At 46.1% G+C, this 18644-nt stretch overlaps 1 protein-coding gene across 2 annotated transcripts; it reads right to left on the bottom strand.

Moving 5' to 3' along the window:
- Nucleotides 1-3310: 3310 nt before the first annotated feature.
- On the bottom strand, nucleotides 3311-12812 carry NDUFAB1 (NADH:ubiquinone oxidoreductase subunit AB1). 2 transcript variants are annotated; one of them, XM_025916845.2, is made up of 5 exons: nucleotides 12598-12812; nucleotides 6774-6890; nucleotides 5300-5387; nucleotides 4257-4356; nucleotides 3311-4122 (listed from the first exon to the last, which is right to left on the bottom strand). In XM_025916845.2, exons 1-4 carry the CDS (start codon nucleotides 12763-12765, stop codon nucleotides 4265-4267), a joined length of 465 nt encoding a protein of 154 aa, XP_025772630.1. In that variant the 5' UTR covers nucleotides 12766-12812; the 3' UTR covers nucleotides 3311-4122; nucleotides 4257-4264. The 2 variants fall into 2 exon arrangements, with proteins under 2 accessions (XP_025772630.1, XP_025772629.1); XM_025916844.2 differs by having other exon boundaries at nucleotides 3311-3469; nucleotides 12598-12809.
- Between the last annotated feature and the right edge of the window lie 5832 nt (nucleotides 12813-18644).

Below are 18644 nucleotides of genomic sequence, written 5' to 3'. Positions count from 1 at the left end.
CATGGGGGACTTCACAGCTGGAGGGAACCAGCACGGTGTGGGGGTGGGGGGCAGGGGGGAAGCACTTCACAAACTCACCCTCCAGCCCCGTGACTCCAGTCCGGAGTTTTTCTTGAGCTCTTGCTGGTTATCAGTCATTTGCTTGGGCTAACCCACAAACAAATCCAACACGGTCCTCAACCTCAACCGAAATTCTATCCTCCAATCTAATCCTCCTCCATTCCCTATTTGAGGCAGCAGCTCAAGCAGCACTCAAGCCAGACACTTGAGACAGACCGTAGGCTCGCTGCCTTCTTCGTCTGACCAAGTGTGGCCATTTTTATTCCCACGGTATCTTTCCAGTCTGTCCCTCTTTATCCCAACCCCAAAATCTGCATTTTTCTCATGGGCTCTTCCAGTAACTACCACGTCCATCCCCTCAGCGTACCCTCTGCATAGCTGCCAGCGTCTGAGGCCAAGTGTATCTGACTGAGTCTCCCCTGCAGAAGATCCTGTCAGCACCCTCTGCCAACGAGTTCCTTAACCAGGCTAAGGCCCTCCTTTGGGACACAATCCCAGCCAGAATCAAGAGCCACAGGCGGCCCCACCCAGGAGCCCATGCTGTAGCAATGTCCCAGACTGAGCAAACTGACTTCCCACCTCCTGCCTTGGTACGCGATGCTCGTCGGCCTGCCTGCCCGCCTGGCCGGCTCCTGCAGAACCTTAGAAACTGCTCGGGCTTCCTTGCCCACCAGTGCTTTTCCCAAGTATCGGTGCCCCTGCTTCTGTTCCACTCCTCCCAGTTTCCACATACTTTTAAGTGTCACTTTTATATTTTTCATTTGTTACACAATACATGGTATTTATAATTAAAGAAATACTGATCGGCAGAATTAAGCCAATGTATTCCTACTACATCATGGTGATCATTATTAACATTTTGGTAGGTGTTTTATAGAAACTGGATCATGCTAAACATCAATCTTTCCACGTCATTGTGTAAAATTATTTCTATTTAACCAATCTCGTATGGTTGGACATCTATCCGTATGCTGTCAGTGTACCCTTCGTTACATGTATGCAAATTTCTTCCTTTTTTAGTTTGGCAAATTTCAAACTGAACAGCGGGAAGAACGGTACAGTGAACACACGTGTGCATGCACACGCCTGTCAAGTGGCCACCAGTTGTAAACGTGCTGTGTCATTATTCTTTTTTCTTCTCTTGTGCTGATCATCTAAAAGTTAGCTGGGGACATCTTGATGCTTTACTCCCAAGTGTAAGTCTCTGTCCCCTAAGAATAAGTTCAGTCTATGTAAGGCTGTTATTAGACCCAGCAAATTGAACATTGTTTTGTCACCTATACCCAGTCCAGTTGTCCACTGAACATCTTGATCTTTTTCCCCAATCCTTTCAAGCTTCACAGTCCATGAGGTTGACATATCTCTGGTCTCTTTTAATTTAGGATAGTTGCCCTTTTTCCCCAGGGCACTGATTTTTTTTAAAGTCCCGCCTTCTCGATTGATTTCCTGGTGATTAGGTTCAGGTTAATGATTCCAGCAAAACCCGAAGGTGACGTCTCTCTCGGTTCATCAGATTGGGAGCAGTGGTGCTTGTTGGGACACTGCTGATTCTGAATAGAACGTATCACACGGATTCTGACCATCTCTTCTGTGAGATGGGGAGCTGAGGACGGAGATGCGTGCTCAGGCCCCACCTGGCGAAGCGTGCCCCATCCATGGCAGGGATGTCATTGCTTCACTGGGTGAGTGAGTGCACTTGGCTGTTTGGAGGACATGGAAGAGTGAAGAGCAATGTGGCAGAACTGGAGATGGGACAGGAAGCATGTCAAGACCGGCTCCACACCACCCTCTCATCAAGGGAACTGCCCGCAGCAGATGCACAGATCCTCAAAGACATTTGTAGGAGGCCATTAAAACCAAATGCACGCAATCACATTGATTCTGTTTTAATTCACACACTTTGGAATACTACATTTCGTCTGCCTGTGGTGGCACACGAGTCTGTCAAAGAATTTTCCAACAAGTTCTTAGAGCAGAAATATCTTTGCTGTTAACACCCAGATCCTAAAATAGCATTACCAAGGAATTATCTGTGCGTGACTCAGTGAATTTTTTCCCTTATTCTGGCTCTTTGGAAACTTCCCAAGGACGTGAATGGGCATTGCACTGGCAGTGTGTGGTTAAGACGGTCGCAAAGCATTCGCTGCCAGCACTGACGTGCACAGACTTTGTGACCTCAGGCAGAAACAACCACTGATGGGTTTTTTGGCGGAATGTGCAGCTGCCAAGGGGTTGAAATAACCAGAACAGTTTACCCCAGATGTTAAACTGTGGTTCGTCCCAGTCAAAGCGGCTGCCTGCAGCCTATTTTCTTCCCTGTTGGCTCTCCAGCGCCCAGTAAGCAAGCAGGCCATTCCCTGGTTAAATGCTGCTGTTAAGAGAGGATGCTCTTTGTGCTCCAATCCAGCATTTTCCCAAGAACTCGTAGTATTAAAACATACGTATACGGCGCAACGTAACAATGAACAGCAGCCTCCTGTTACTGGAAAAGCAGGTAGGTCTGCCGTCTGCCAAATGTATGAGAGCGGCAGCACAGAAGGCACTGGTGGCACCGGGTGCCCCCAGGAAGGAACCCAGGCCCAGAAGGGACTCAAGCCACCTCCTCTCTCGGCCATAAGATCCTCTTCCAGCTGAGGGTCACTCAGCCCCTGCGCTTCTGGGACAACCTCCTATTTGCCACAAGCCCTCGCTTCCCCTGCCTACGAACAAGACGTTTTGGTAAAAGTGGAGTAATTATTTTGGCAGGTCTCACACGGAACCTCATCAAGAGCGAGGCGGCTGCCGGCCTCAACCCCGAGGACCTCACACGGTGCCCGTAAGAATAAAAAGAGAAGCACTGGTACTTTCTGATGTGTGACTTACAGACTGACTGACATGTCAATCTGACCTTCCAGTAGCAAAGAGAACTTTCTGTCCTCCCAAAGTATTAAATTCTATCCATTTGGAAAGAGATCCACAGGACAGGGAGAAAAAAATTCGTCGCACATGCTGGTGTCAGCTGATACATCTGATGATCAAACTAATGGAGCCCCCCCAAATTTTTTTCTAAGGCAAAAAATCCTTTTATCACTAACACTCATTCCTTACATTAGAAGTAATGGGAGAGAAACTTATTTCAAGTACACTGCTAGAAGTTTTTTTTTTTTAACTCCTGAATCCCAAGGACTAGCCAAACCTTTAAAAATATTAAGCAAATTCAATATACACAAGTACTTCACAGACACTGAAAAACTGAAGACTGAGAAAAATGTTGGTTTTATAGATTTATTTTCAAAGGGCAAAACAGACATTTTAAATACAAGTCTAAACAGAATCACTCTGTCAAAGGCAGCAATAATGCCAAAACGCGTTCTCACTTCCAGACACTTGCCAGCATCTTCTGAGTCTTCTCTCAGTGAAAAAAAGGGGTCTGGCAAAAACAAAGTAAATTCAGTGTTTCTCTTTGGTGCACTGACTTTTAGGGACTTGGAGGTGCTCAATCCAGGGTAACTAAAGTTATAGATACTTGATACAATGTTTTATTTAAAAAGTCAATCACCTGATTAGAGTCTAAATAACAATAGCTAATGTCTACCGACAGGCTTCTTTACCATCAAGCATGGTTGTAAGTGATCTGCATACACTACCAACTTTCTCCACCACAAAATTCCCAGGTAGGTCCTGTCATTATCCCCATTTTACATATGAGGAAGCAGGTTTAGAGGCTAGACAGCCTGCCCAAGGTCACCAGACTTACAGACCCGGACAGAGCTGAGAATCAAGTCCAGTGTCTGACTCCAGAGTCCATCCTCTTACCCAGGAGGCCTCTCCTGCCTGATTAAGCTTCAGGCCATCTCAACTTCTGGGACATCAGGCTGGGCTGGCTTCGGGTGGGTAACTGAGGGCAGTAGAGGGCTCCGCTTCTGGGTTACCTTGCTCAGTGTTTTGTACATGACTGCTTTTATGAGGAGGGCTGACAATCAAGGAAGTCCTGTCCAAGAATGAATTGTTCACGGCCCGTCTCAAGGATAAAGATGATCACTAAGGCTGGCCCCCTTTGAGTGGCAGATAACCAGAAGGGACCTGCATTTCATAACCAGTGAAAATCTGTCAAGCGTTTCCAATTTTTCCATTTTTCCCAAGTCTTACTTTACTGAAGAACTACAGAAAGATTAATTCTATGGGAGAACAACATTCTGTTAAGTCAAATTATTTACCTGATATTTTATTCATAAACATCCTTCTTATCTGCAATGTAATCTACAATTTCTTGTGGACACATTAACTTCTCAGCATCTGTATCAGGGATTTCAAACCCTGCAAAGAAAATGTATAATGCATGAGTGTAGAAAAAATCATTTAAAGTTAAAAGCATCTAATGCTTCCTTACCACCCACAAGTACATCAAAATTCTCCAGCAACCCCAAATCCCATTTAAGTTATGGGCCAGTTATGTTCTAGACAATAGTTACATAATGTGTGTAACAGCTGGTTCTTTTTTTAAAAGATACAATTCATATGATAGAAAACCCACCACCTAAAGTGTAAAATTCAGTGGTTTTTTAATATATTCGCAAGGTTGTACAACCATCACCATTATCTAATTCTAGAACATTTCCATTACCATGTTCCCATCCTACCCCTAACTGATGCAATCGCACTAGTGAGCATAATCTCTGAGGAATTGTAACTAAGTTCTGTTCTGTAGGATGGCACAGAAGCCCCTTGGCTTTCATTCAGGCAACTTACCCAAAAACTGCTGTGGAGCCTTAAAGAGGTCTCCTGTGCACAACTGTCTGAGAAAGCCACGTAACCTGGGAGTGTGCATGGGAGGCTCCGCAGGAAACCAGGCCTGTACGTGTGTGTGTTCTGGGCACACCCAGTTACTTCTCTGGGCACGGTCACTTTGGCCTAGCTACAAGAGGTGCTGAGGTGTGTTCAGCGTCTCCATAGGTGAGGTTCTGCTTGAGGTGGAGCCCCCACCTCAAGCATCTAAGTCCATCCTCCCCCAGGCCTTTCCTGGTCACTCAGCCCTTGGCACCACACCGGGCACCCTACTGGCCCTGTACCAAGTGGGTTCTAATTGAAGGCACCATCCCTAGCGTTGACTTTACCGGATGCTCACCTGATGCTAAGTAAGCAGGCGTGTATGTGGCGGGGGTGCTGTTTCTATTTCTATATTTGATTCAAATCCCAATTCTGACTCCCAGCATTTCATACACCTAATTACACTGTGCAGACCCCAGACTTAGCCTTTTACCGAATTCGTCCTCCATGGCCATGATAATCTCCACTTGGTCCAAACTGTCTAAGCCCAGGTCTTTCATAAAGTGGGAATTTACCGAGAGCTGCAAGAAAGGAATGCCAAATGCAAAATTCAGTCCGTGATGACATTTGTTTCTCAAAGTAACAGGGAGGTACAATGTCAATTAATCATTAGGTAGAAGAGGTTTCTTAAAGAGGCCATATTTTAAATAGTGATAACCAGCAGTTTATGTTTAACCTATGACAGCATTATATCTTAACTTACTCAACCTTGTTTTGAAATGGTTAACAATAGGGGCGCCTGGGTGGCTCAGTCGGTTAAGCGGCCGACCTCGGCTCAGGTCATGATCTCGCAGTTCGTGAGTTTGAGCCCCACATCGGGCTCTGTGCTGACAGCTCAGAGCCTGGAGCCTGTTTCAGATGGATTCTGTGTCTCCCTCTCTGACCCTCCCCTGTTCATGCTCTGTCTCTCTCTGTCTCAAAAATAAAAAATAAACGTTAAAAAAAAAAAAAAAAAACTGAAATGGTTAACAATATATACAAGGCTTAGCCATGGACTTCACTTCATGTATTTCACTAAGATCTTTGATTTTTGCTCTGAAAAACTATCCTGGAGATGTAATGTACAACACGGTGATTATAATAACACTGCATTGCATATCTGGAAGTTGCTAGGAGAGCAGATCTTAAAAACTATCATTATAAGAGGGGCGCCCGAGTGGCTCAGTCAGTTAAGCTACCTGACTTCAGCTCAGGTCATGATCTCACGGTTTGTGAGTTTGAGCCCTGTGTCGGGCTCTGTGCTGACAGCTCAGAGCCTGGAGTCTGCTTCAGATTCTGTGTCTCCCTCTCTCTCTGCCCCTCCCCGACTTGTGCTCTGTCTCTCTATCAAAAATAAATAAATGTATAAAAATTTTTTAAAAATGTCATCATAAGAAAAAAGTTTCTGTAACTATGTGTGGTTATAGATATTAACCAGACTTAACTGTGATCAATTCAAAATGTTATATAAATATCATGATGTTGTATACCTGAAACTAACATAATGTTATTGCCAATCAGATCTCAATAATAAAAACCCCTCTATCCTACCTATACAGTACATTCAGTTATTAAAGAGGGAATTTATGTACCACTGTGAGAAAAATACTAGCGGATAAATTAAAAAGCAACACGCAGAACAGTGTTTACAGTATTCTACCACTTGCGTTTTAAAAAGGGTAGGCGATAAGGATCACATAGTACATAAAGTATACATACATGTACAAATGTGTATACTTCCTTGTGTATGTACTGAGTATCTCTGGAAAGATACACAAGAACCTGGTTCCACTGGCTGCCTCCCAGAAAGGGAACCATGTGGCTAGGAGTCAGGGAGACTTTTTACTGAATATCCCTTTGAACCCTCTGAATTCTGTACCATTGATTAAATGCTAATTTAAAGAAAAACAATAAGCCACGTCAGTTACCTTTTCAGGGTCGATCTTGTCATAGAGTTTCAAGACATAAAGAACACGGTCCTTGATTCCCTCTAACGTCAAAGGGGGCGCATCACTATACTGGCGGCACAACTGTGTTACTGGAACCTAAAGCAAGGAAGGGCAGGAACAAAGCGGTGTTGAACCTAACATGCCTCTAGGTCAATGCACTAGCCCACAGATGCCTTCCACAGGGCTTCTGGCACTTCAGAGAACCCACATCCTCTGATTCTACTCTGGCCATTAGGCCACCTGGGGTCACAACGCTGGGTTGTTTCAGAAGCCCTAGCGGTTCAGCAGCATAAAAATGGGCCTCCTTTCCCCTCAGAGCCAGGACTGCCCCGTCTGGCCCAGGCAGACTTTCTGCCACTAAAACCAGATAGGGTCTGCAGATAAGTGGAAGTCTTCCTGTGGCCCCTTCTGCAGCACTCCTGCCACTATGAGGCACTGCCACTGTTAACAGGCATGCCTGAGTCAAAGTAACCCACCTGGAAAGAGCTGTCACGGTAAATGGAGAGGCAGCTCACCCTGAGGGCCACACCGCAGGTCTAAAATGGCCCCAGCAGTGATTACACTGACCTTGGCCAGGGCAAATGAGCCAACTACCAGCCCGAAGGAGATGAGGGAGCCCGACAGTCCTTATGGTCCAATTTGTTTCCCTTCAGGGTAGGCTTGCCTTACCGCCACCAGCAAAACCATGAGGCTTTCTGGGTTTTACCGTGATGGGACTGGTATCTCAAATGTCTCTGGTACTAGCCTACTTGATATTTAGCTAGGTATTAGAGTCTTGGATGGATTCTTTCACCAAATCTGAAAAGAAGTCCAACTCACAGCTCAGCGGGCTTAACGCTGTGGAAGGGACAATGCAGAACAAGAGAAACAAAACAGCTGTCTGATACTTCTGCTCACAATGAAGTCCCTAATCTGAATTGGTGTGTTTACCTTTTAAAGTTGATTTTAAACCTGCAGTTTTGAGTTCTTAGGGCAATTTCCCATAGAAAGTGGGTTTGTGTGTTGGGGCTCAGGTCCCTGAGACTGACAGAGGTCTATGAAAATTATAATTAAAAATGCTGCTGAATGAACCAAACCTCTATATACCTCTATATAAGAAATATTTATCTTGCAAAAAAAAAAAAAATCACATACTGAAATCAGGTTTAATCAGCAAGCTATAAAGAGATTAGATGAAGAGCTTTATGGCTATTCTAAGGTATTTCTGAGTACTTTCAGAGTTTAAGAGCACTTATTATTTTTGGCTAAATGTGTAGTGTCCTTTCCTTTCCGACTGCAGTGTGAGTTAAGGAGACTGCCGCTCTGGGACCATCTCTGGGCCTACTTAACCACAATCACTAGAAGTCTCCACAAGCCACAAGTAAAATGAAGCAGCAGAAGGGACCAAAGAGAGGAGAAAGGAGTTAATAGTGGTGATGACAGGAAAGAACTTTGAGGGGGAAGGATCTGGCAGAGGCCTTGTCCGTGCACATCAAGAAGAGGTATGAGGGGGAATTCCTGCTGAGGAGGAAGGGAAAACGGGAGGCTGTGCTGCAGAGCCCACGAGGGAGGAAGCCGGTGAAGGCACATCTGCACACAACTACCCAAGTGGCCCACTAGGTGTCAGCACCGTCCCCAGCAGCACTGGCAGGTGCACGCACTTGGGTCAGGTGGGCACCACATGATAGTGATGAAAATAAAAGGGTCTCCACCTGGAGAGCACATGCCAGTCCAAAATGGGGGGCTACCGTGGGCTCGGTATAGGGCAGACAGGTACAGTGGGGGGCGGCTCAGACTCTGGAATAAGACGCCTATGTTTGTACCCTGGCACTAGCTCTTTCTTACTAGCTGTGTGGCCCTGGGCAAGTTACTTAATCCTTCTATGTCTCAGTTTCCCTATCTGTAGAATGAGGACAAGCAGCAGTACAAAGCTCACAGCGCTGCTTGAGGCATCACCGAGAGAGCGTGCAGGGCTCAGAACCGCCCGGCTCATCCACAGTGAGTGCTCTGGAGGCCTGCCTAGGAGGATCAGGGTAATGACCTGCCAATCTGAGGCTCTGGTGGTAATGTGGCCCCTAAGTACTTGATCCCACTCGTTCCCTCTCATGCCCCCCCACCTTCTGGTCTCTTTATGGACTTCTTACCCTAGGCTGGACTATGGCACTGCGCTAGGCACTTTACAACCATCATCTCCTTCATTCTGACAATAGTCCCATTTTACGACAGGAAACTGAGACAAAGAAAAGTTAGGAACCCAGCCCCAGGTCTCCCAGCTTGGCCTCTCGGGAGGTCTTATTGCCTCCTTCCTGCTGGACTCAGCTATTTAAAAAGAGAGAGAGAGAGAGAGGCATACAGAATGGGAACGGACACCCCTGCAGTGTCCCCAACAATCAACAATGTTTTTGGTGTTGTTTTCCCCAAGATCTAAACTAAACAATTCTATGTGACATAAGTCACCTCCTACAGCCATCAGAGAAGGCATTGTATGCAGGCAAAGAGTAACTACCCTCTAGACCAGTAGAGACAAATTACCTGGTTCATTTCCCTCAACATCCATCCATCTCTACTCGGGCGCATCTCTGACTAAGGGAAACTGAGGAACCTCAGTTTAAAGCTAAGGAGACAGCTTCAAAGGCCATCTCTATCAACTGCCCCCCCTCCCCAAACAGCTCCACCCGGGTCGCAGACATTTTGACGTCGGTTTGGAAATCCTTACGTGTCCCCAGAACACCTGCTCGCAGACCTCTATTCCTTATTTGCCCCCTGGTGCTCTGGCCAGAGACCAACGTCCACCCTTCCCAGGGTCTCACCATCATGTTTACTGGGTCACCCAGCCTGGCTGACTGGGAGGAAAGATCTCCCTTATTCAACAAACCTTGTTTCACATTTACTCCCTGCAACCTACACAGAACACCCACATTCCTTAGCGCCCTTCACAACATGCCTACATCTACCTCAACTCGGGTCTCCCCTCCATTCCACTGGCACCCGAGGGTCAACCATAAGAGTGCCAGGCTCCTCCTGGTCTTTGCATGTGCTGTCACACCCTGGCCTGAGTGCATGAGAAACTGCCGCCTTTGAGACCCTGCTCACCGGAGGCACTAGGTAGGTCCCTCTTCTGTGCTGTACACGCACCCTGTTGTCACACATGGCTATGTCTCAGCAGCCTGTGAGCTGTACCTCCTGTGCCTAGCACTGTGCTGTAGGCTGGAACTACAAAGATAAATAAAATATGACCGCTACCCTCAGAGGAGCTTTTATGGCGTAATGGGAAAGACCAATCCAAAGAGATTATTTCAGTTGTAATAAAAATGTAGCAAGAGCCATGACAGATGTATTTGTAGGCTGCTTCAGGAACAAAATCGTCATTCAGTCCTTGACAGGCAAGGAAGAAACAGATACCAAACCTGGAGTTAGCCCTGAAAGGACAGGGTCATTCAAGGAGGGAAGGTCAGGCCAAGAAAAAGAACTGAGGCCTCAAAGTGTAGCCGGTGTGTGTGGTAAGGAGACTGAAGGGTAAGGTGGTTCACAGACAGGCTCTGAGGCTGAAGAGGCAGGGCCCAGGGCTGCAGAGACCGGAGTAAGACAAAACAGCTGGGCTTTCCCTGCACAAGCATTCTGCCTTCATCTCAGTACCGTGCCCCATAGAACACTTTAGAAGTCTTCTTTGTGCTTTGCCTTTGACACAGTTCAGATTTGGGCCCTGCCTGGGTCAAGAATAAGACATCCAAGTTCCATTTTAGGCCACCACCGTTGTTTTTCTTACCTTCGATTTTATACTGTCATATTTTTACATCCAGGAGACCTGCTTCATAGCTCCTTTTAGGAGGCAGGAATGAGTCAGAATATAAATGAATAACTAGTTCCCCTGGAGTCAGCATAGTGGATAGATTTGAGGAGAAAAAAATCTAATGGAAAAGAATGGGTGGAATAAGCAATAGTCCAGATGAAATGAGCGAGGGCTGGAGGTGGAAGTTTGGGGTAACTGGGAGACAGGCAGTAACAAACCAAGAGAGTGAAGAGACAGACCAGGAAGAGAGTGTGGTAAGAGATCTTTGGAACTTACCAACATTTAAGGATTAGAAAGTGTCCCAACAGGGTAGGAGCAGAGAGACAGGGAAAAAGGGCAAACCACAACAAACAGTGTAGAACAATCTAGAGAACACCAGCAGGGAATGAGCTGGCAAGTTTAACACGAGGCCACAGAATGTCCAATGAGTTATTAACTAGTGTCTTTCCTTTGTATCTCTCTACCTTCAACAGCTAGAATAAGGTCTGGCCCATAGCTGTCCTGTTCCTTTGAAAGAACAAGTGTTTACTCACTCTCTCTTCAATCAGCAAAGGATGTAAGGTGGTTAAATGGGAGCACTTGGTCAAAATCACTTTGTAAATATAAATAAAATAGCTTTTCTGCTGTACACATGAACCAAGCAGAGGTAGTGGAACATCTCTGAGCACCCTTCCATTCAAGCTGTGGTCCAAGGACCAGTGGCACCAGGATCTTCTGGGAGCCTACTGTAAATGATGACTCTTGGGCCCTTTCCCAGACACTGTATTTTAGCCCAAGTGATCTGTAACAATCAAGTCTGAGAATCAGTGCTCTATGAATAGGGGCAATCATTTTGCATTTTAACCTACAATGGAAATCCCTCTCAGGAAGAAAACACTCAACAACTCTACATACTGCCCTTTACCTCTTAACTTCAAGGTGACAGTTTCAACCTTTTGATTCAGGCAATGGGGCCAATGCCCTATGAATTAATCCATCACACGGTCATCTCAACCCTAGCCACAGAAAAGAATCACTTGGTGACTTTTAAAAACAGACACCCAGGCCCCAACTCTAGAAATAATGATTGACTTGGCCTGGGCATCCTTATTGTTATATTCTAATGTTGTCAATACTGAAATATTGAAACCACTATTGAGTCCACTGGTTTGGGGGGGGGGCTCTCAACTTGACCCTGAGAGTCTATTCTACCTTAGGGCAGTAGTTCTTGATCTTGGCCCAACCCTTTAGTCACCTGGGGAGCATAAATGAAAATCCATGCCAGGGCCTCATCTCTGATAAGTAAATCAAAATGCACAGTGGTGGGGAGGAGGGGGTAAGGGATTTCTTCCCCCTTCTTTTAAGCTGCTCAGGTGATCTGAATGTGCAGCAAAGGTTGAGGGTGGAAAATGACTGCCCTAAAAACAATTTCTGCCTCACAAAGGTTTCATCCGACAGAAAGGCTAAATACTGCTTTTTTTCCTATCTTTCCTTTAGGAAGCAAGTGAACAGGCAAAAGGCATTACAGGGAGAAATCCCGAATGAGAAATGCTCTGGAGAAGGTTATAGGCCAGTGTGGCTTCCTTTTTGCACCTTGTCATTAGTTTTCCCCTAGAAAACTATCACGGTATTTGTCATTATAACTACAACTAACGGAAACCAGTATTTTGAGAGCTTACCAAGCACCGCAACTAGGTGCTCTACCTACATGCTCTCAAAATCTCGTCGCAACTCCATAGAGACTAGTACACCAACTTTATCAGCCGTTCAGACTGATATTAGGAAGGTAATGGACTTGCTCAAAGTTTCGGAAAGTGGGAGCCAGCATTTACACCCAGGGGTGTTTGGAGGGTCTGTGCTCCGGCTCTTAAGCACTAGAACACCCGAGCTCCCAGCAGGGGTCAACCAAGCACCATGAGGTAGTGGGACAGGCATTGAGCCAGATGTCCCCTGGCCACCCCCGCCGCGGCTGGCGTGCCCCGCTGTCTGACCCCTCCCCCCCCCACCCCGATCCCTGACCCCTGCCAAGCCCGCAGCAAAGTCACCGCGAGTCACCTGCGTGAGCACCGAGGCAGGATGCGGAACCCCAGGCCTCGTCCGGGCCCCCGCGGGGCAGAGGGTGTTGCTGAGCGGCCGGACTGCGGCCAGCGTGGGGACCCGGGGCAGCGGCGCGAAGGCCGCAGGCAGTCGGCGGACACAAGCGGAAAGGACACGAGCCGCCATGGCTACGCTGACCCAGGATGCACTGCGCCGCGCCCGCCGGCCCAGGTTCCTCTCTGCTCCGCGCAGGGGACGCACAGAGCGGCGCAGCCTGTCGCCACTGGCCGTAGCGTCCCCTGGCGGCTCCTGGTGGCACTGTGCCCTCCTGGAGTGCGGTCCAGCCCTCCAGGGCAAGAGGCGACCACAACTAGAACCTCGTGCTTAGTGTCTTTCCCTAAACACTAATATGTGACACAGGAAAGGAACTTAGTTTAATTTATTCTCCGAAAGTTGTGAAATACATTTGTTTAAAAGCGTTTTGTTTTTTTTTAATGTTTATTTTATTTATTTTGAGAGAGAGAGAGCGCAAGTAGGGACGGGGCAGAGAGAGAGAGGGAAAGAGAAAACTGAGCAGGCTGTCCGCTGTCAGGCTGTCAGCGCGGAGCTGCAGGCGGGGGGGGGGCTCGAACCCACCAACTGTGAGATCACCACCGGAGCAGAAATCAAGAGTCCGATGCTTAACTGACTGAGCCACCCAGCGCCCCGTTTAAGGAGTTTGATTCTGCAGTTATTCCACAGGTATCAAAATTACTTAATATTAATATTAATCAAAATTATTTAATATAATCAAAATAATTATAAACAATATAAATGTGAAAAAATCAGAATCAATTTAAATACATGTTGGCTAATAAATGTGGGAACTACAAGAAAACAATATACAACTTTTAAAACTTAACAATAGTTCACAAAAATGGAGTAAGTGGGAGAAATTTAAACTGCTAATCTCATACTTTCTTAGCCAGTAAACTGAAATGACTCCAAACTCGGAAAATTGCCTGGATGAACAGTCCAATAATGCCTTCAGTCTTCTGTCTAGTTTTCTTTAAAGTTTTTATTTTTATTTATTTTGACAGAGATAGTGGGGGAGGGGCAGAGAGAGGGAAAGAGAGAATCTCAAACAGGCTCCTTGAATGTCAGCACAGAGCCCCACGTAGGGCTCAAACCCACGAACCGTGAGATCATGACCTGAGCCGAAACCAAGAGTTGGACACTCAAATGACTGAACCACCCGGGCGCCCCTCTGTTTCTTTTTTACTTTTGTTACATTCAAATATACAGTAGAGCTAGGCAGTAATTCCAGTTCGGTAATGAATGAACAAACACTGAGCACATACTTGATGTAGTAGGCACGGAGAGTATTGCTGTGAGGCCCCTGCCCTTCAGAGGTACACAGGCTAATGAGGGGGGACTGTGACATTAAGCAATACATTAAATACCGTGTCTTAAATTTAGAGCGTATGTTCAGAGTGCTCAGAGGGTGGGCAGTTAGCACAACACGGGGGAGTTCCAGAAATGCTCCGTGGAAGATGACAAATTAGCAGGGGAAGTAGATCAAAGCGGAGGCAAAGGCTATTCCAGGCAGAAAAGACAGTTTGGCATGAACTACAAACAGCTCGTTATGGCAAGAGTATTGATTATGTGGGGAATGGAGTCAGGAAGCTAGAAAGGTGTCCAGGGAGCTTGTGATGCATGTTGGCAAACCTGAACTTTATTGTTCAATTGAAGGGTTTGACCAGGGGAGTGATAAGGTCCCACTCTAGCAACAGAATCTGTGGATTTATGGAGGACAGGGGTGGGGGTGTGAAGGTGGCCAGAAGGGCCTGACCTGTGGCAGGGGCCATGGGCATGAAAGACCTGAACTGGAAAGAGATTTACGAGGGAAAAAAAAGCAGCAGGGCTAAGTGAATGCATGATTAGATAGGAGAGGAAGGAATCTCAGATTTTTGGCTTAGTGGGTAATGGTGTCAGCAGTTGAAACAGAACACACAAGGGGGAAGATAGCTCATTCTAGTGCTTCTAGATCATCTGGTAACAGTCAGTTGGACATAGGACTGGGAAGCTCAGAGAAGAGACTAGGGCTGGATGCAGGTGGGGATGAAAACCTCTGGAATACATCCATTCTGAAAACGTAGGGTTTTGGGGGCACTTGGGTGGCTCAGTTGGTTAAGCATCCGACTCTTGATTTGGGTTCAAGTCATGATCTCACGGTTCGTGAGGGTGCATACTGCACTCTCTCTCAAAATAAATAAAATAGGGGCACCCATTTGGCTCAGTCGGTTAGGCGTCCGACTTTGGCTCAGGTCATGATCTCACAGCTCGGCTCGTTGAGTTCGAGCCCCGCATGGGGCTTTGTGCTGACAGCTCGGAGTCTGGAGCCTGCTTCAGATTCTTTGTCTCCCTCTCTCTCTGCCCCTCCCCCGCTCACACTCTGTCTCTGTCTCTGTCTCCCAAAAATAAAATAAACATTAAAACTTTTTTAAAATAAATAAAGGCTGAAAGTGTAGATTATTTTTTCAAAAAGTTTGATTAGGAAGAAAGGAGTGTAATATTAGGGGTATATAAGAGGTCAGTGGAGGAGGCCTCTGGCCTTGTTTTTAGACTAGGAGAAACTTTGGCATGTTTATGGGCTTAAGAAGAAAGCAGGAAGTTGAAGACATAGGGCAGAAGAGAGAAGTGGCAGGCAGTACAGGTCCCTGGGAACAGGAGAGGATGAGACAATAGTGTAAATGGGCTTGAAGGAACGAGGGACAACTGGTGGGTTGGGGGGTGATGTATGGAGGAAGCTGACAGTTGATGTTTACACATCCTTTGATGGGGGTGCTACTGGAAAGCACCAGTGCCCTCTCTGAAATCTTCCCAGCTCCTGAGGATTTGATCCCAATCTTAATATTCAGCCTTTCACCCTACAAACCATGGAGACTGACATTTTGTCTCTAGGTGTTTGCTGAAGGAAAAAGTAGGTCTCTTAAAGTGTATTATTTATTTATTTATTTATTTATTTATTTATTTATATTATTATTATTATTTTTAACGTTTATTTATTTTTGAGACAGAGAGAGACAGAGCATGAACAGGGGAGGGGCAGAGAGAGAGGGAGACACAGAATCGGAAGCAGGCTCCAAGCTCCGAGCCATCAGCCCAGAGCCTGACGTGGGGCTCGAACTCGCGGACCGCGAGATCATGACCTGAGCTGAAGTCGGACGCCCAACCGACTGAACCACCCAGGCGCCCCTAAAGTGTATCATTTAAATAAGAGGTGATTTATTATTTTTGACCAAAAGGACGAAATGTAACAGAAATACAGACAGGTCGTGGGAAGAGAGGGTTCCAATTGTAGGCTTAGCAGGTTCTCAGGCTCTTCCTGAGTGCCCCCCCTTCTGTTAATGCTGCACGGTCACATCACAGGTCTGTCCTGGAATGTCACCAGAAAGGAGCAATCAGTCTGGTCTGTCACTGGTGGCTTAAGCAGATCTAATGGGCCCTGCTCCTCAGACTCCAATGAGATTTTCTGGTCCAGTTTTCTGCGGAAATAGAAGGCTGACTAATAAGCAGTGCAATGATGGCGATGGAATCAGGATGCTGGAGAAGCCTGGTGACCACTGCCTGCACTGCCACGGACAGTCTGGTTGGCATCATCAGCAGCAGGATGATTCCTGAGGCTCTGTTTTCCCTCCCCAAGACTGGAAAGCCTCAACTCAGGTATCACCTCCTAAGAAAGGCCTTTAGGGACCACCCTATCTAAAATAACAGATCTGCAGGGGGCGCCTGGGTGGCTCAGTTGGTTGAGCAACAGACTCCTGATTTCGGCTCAGGTCATGATCCCAGGGTAGTGGGTTTGAGCACTGTGTCAGGCTCCACGCTGAGACTGGAGCCTAATTAAGTTCCTCTATCTCTCTGTGCCCCTCCCCTGCTTGCTCTCTAAACAAACAAATATATCTGTAAAAATAAGATAACATACCTCCTATACTCCCTCACTATCCCTCCCCTTACTTTATTGTTCTTCATTGTACTTATCTCACTGCTTCCCAGCTTTTTTTTGTCTGTTGGTGGGGGGAGATGTTTATTTTTATTTTCTGTCTTCCCACTAGAACGTAAACTCCACGAGAACAGACTGCCTGGTTTGCTCACTGCTCTAGCAACTAGCACATAACAACTAGCATATAACAGATACTCAATATCTTAATGAACATACAAATTTCACAACAGTGGGATGGTACTCCACAGTCTATTTTATTTTTATTTACTTATTTTCTGAAGTTTATTTATTTAGTAATCTTTACACCCACCATGGGGCTGGAACTCAGGACCCAGAGGTCAAGAGTTGCATGTTCTTCCCACTGAGCCCCTATGCAGTCTATTTTAAATTAAAGGCACTACATGTTACTATATTTGGATTTAACACAAGAAAAGAAACAGAGGGGCGCCCGGGTGGCTCAGTCAGTTGAGTGTCCAACTCTTGGTTTCGGCTCAGGTCATGATCTCACGGTTCGTGGGTTTGAGCCCTACGTGGGGCTCTGTGCTGACATTCAAGGAGCCTGTTTCAGATTCTCTCTTTCCCTCTCTCTGCCCCTCCCCCACTATCTCTGTCAAAATAAAAATAAAAACTTAAAAAAAAAAAAAAACTAGACAGAAGACTGAAAGCATTATTGGACTGTTCATCCAGGCAATTTTCCGAGTTTGGAGTCATTTCAATTTACTGGCTAAGAAAGTATGAGATTAGCACGTTTTGTCATCTTCCATGGAGATTTCTGGAACTCCCCCGTGTTGTGCTAACTGCCCACCCTCTGAGCACTCTGAACATACGCTCTGAATTTAAGACACGGTATTTAATGTATTGCTTAGTGTCACAGTCCCCCTCATTAGCCTGTGTACCTCTGAAGGGCAGGGGCCTCACTCTTCATGCCTGCTACATCAAGGCAATACATCAAGGGGCAATACTCTTCATGCCTACTACATCATGTGCTCAGTGTTTGTTCAGTCATTACCGAACTGGAATTACTGCCTAGCTCTACTGTTTTCTTGAGTCTTAAATCTTAGAGACAGTATGTTTCTCAGGATTCCTGAGTAAATTAAATCTTTGTGAAAAGCCCTTTATTATCTTTATGTGCTAGCAAATAAAAGTATCTCATTCATGCCAGAGATAGTGGGAACAGAATGAGTGTAAAAAAGTTAAATCTTTTATGCAAGTGTATCAAGGGGAAATTATGAAGTTGCCAAAAACCACTCGAGTAAACACCATAAAAAGGTATTTTTAAAAGAGAAGTAATTGGGGCACGTGGGTGGCTCAGTCGGTTACGTGTCTGACTTTGGCTCAGATCATGATCTTGTGGTTCATGAGTTCGAGCCCCACGTTGGCCTCTCTGTACTGAGAGCTCAGAGCCTCGAGCCTGCTTTGGATTCTGTGTCTCCCTCTCTCTCTGCCCCTCTCTCTGCTCACATTCTGTCTCTCTCAAAAATAAACATTAAAAAAAAAAGTAGTACAAATAGGTTATATGGATCATGAATATATACTCTCAGTAAGAATGTTGAGCAAATAAATACTTCTCATATGGGACAAAATTTCCAATGATACCACCAGATTGGGACTGTAAACATCTGTCTCTCAAAGTCACACAGGCAAAGGTAAAGATGATGGGCTCAGGACATACCACTGTGTTGATTCAAAGTGACTCTGGGGGCGTCTGGGTAGCTCAGTCAGTTAAATGTCCAACTCTTGATTTAGGCTCAGGTCACGATCTCACGGTTTGTAAGTTTAAGCCCAGCATCGAATGCGACTCGATCTCACAACCGTGAGATCATGATCTGAGCCGAAATCATGAGTCGGATGCTTAAATGACTGAGCCACCCAGGCACCCCTGAAATTTACTTGTTATACAAGCATCACTGACTAAATATTCTAGTTACAAAACAACTAATTGTTCAGAAAACAATCTTAAAAGGATAGGGAAGGGGCGCCTGGGTGGCGCAGTCGGTTAAGTGTCCGACTTCAGCCAGGTCACGATCTCGCAGACCGTGAGTTCGAGCCCCGCGTCGGGCTCTGGGCCGATGGCTCAGAGCCT

The sequence above is a fragment of the Puma concolor genome, chromosome E3 (assembly GCF_028749965.1).
Source record: "Puma concolor isolate L17-30 chromosome E3, mPumCon1.1.hap2, whole genome shotgun sequence".
Lineage (NCBI taxonomy): Eukaryota > Metazoa > Chordata > Mammalia > Carnivora > Felidae > Puma > Puma concolor.
Note: the sequence above shows the minus strand (reverse complement) of the source record. Positions and strands in the feature narration are given on the sequence as shown.

Coding starts and splice junctions, on each gene's coding strand:
- NDUFAB1 (XM_025916845.2), bottom strand. CDS start 12,765: ATGGCGGCTCGTGTCCTTTCCGCTTGTGTCCGCCGACTGCCTGCGGCC. Junction 6,891..12,597: donor CTGCCTCGGTGCTCACGCAG/GTGACTCGCGGT, acceptor TCCTTGCTTTAG/GTTCCAGTAACACAGTTGTG. Junction 5,388..6,773: donor ACAAGATCGACCCTGAAAAG/GTAACTGACGTG, acceptor CCTTTCTTGCAG/CTCTCGGTAAATTCCCACTT.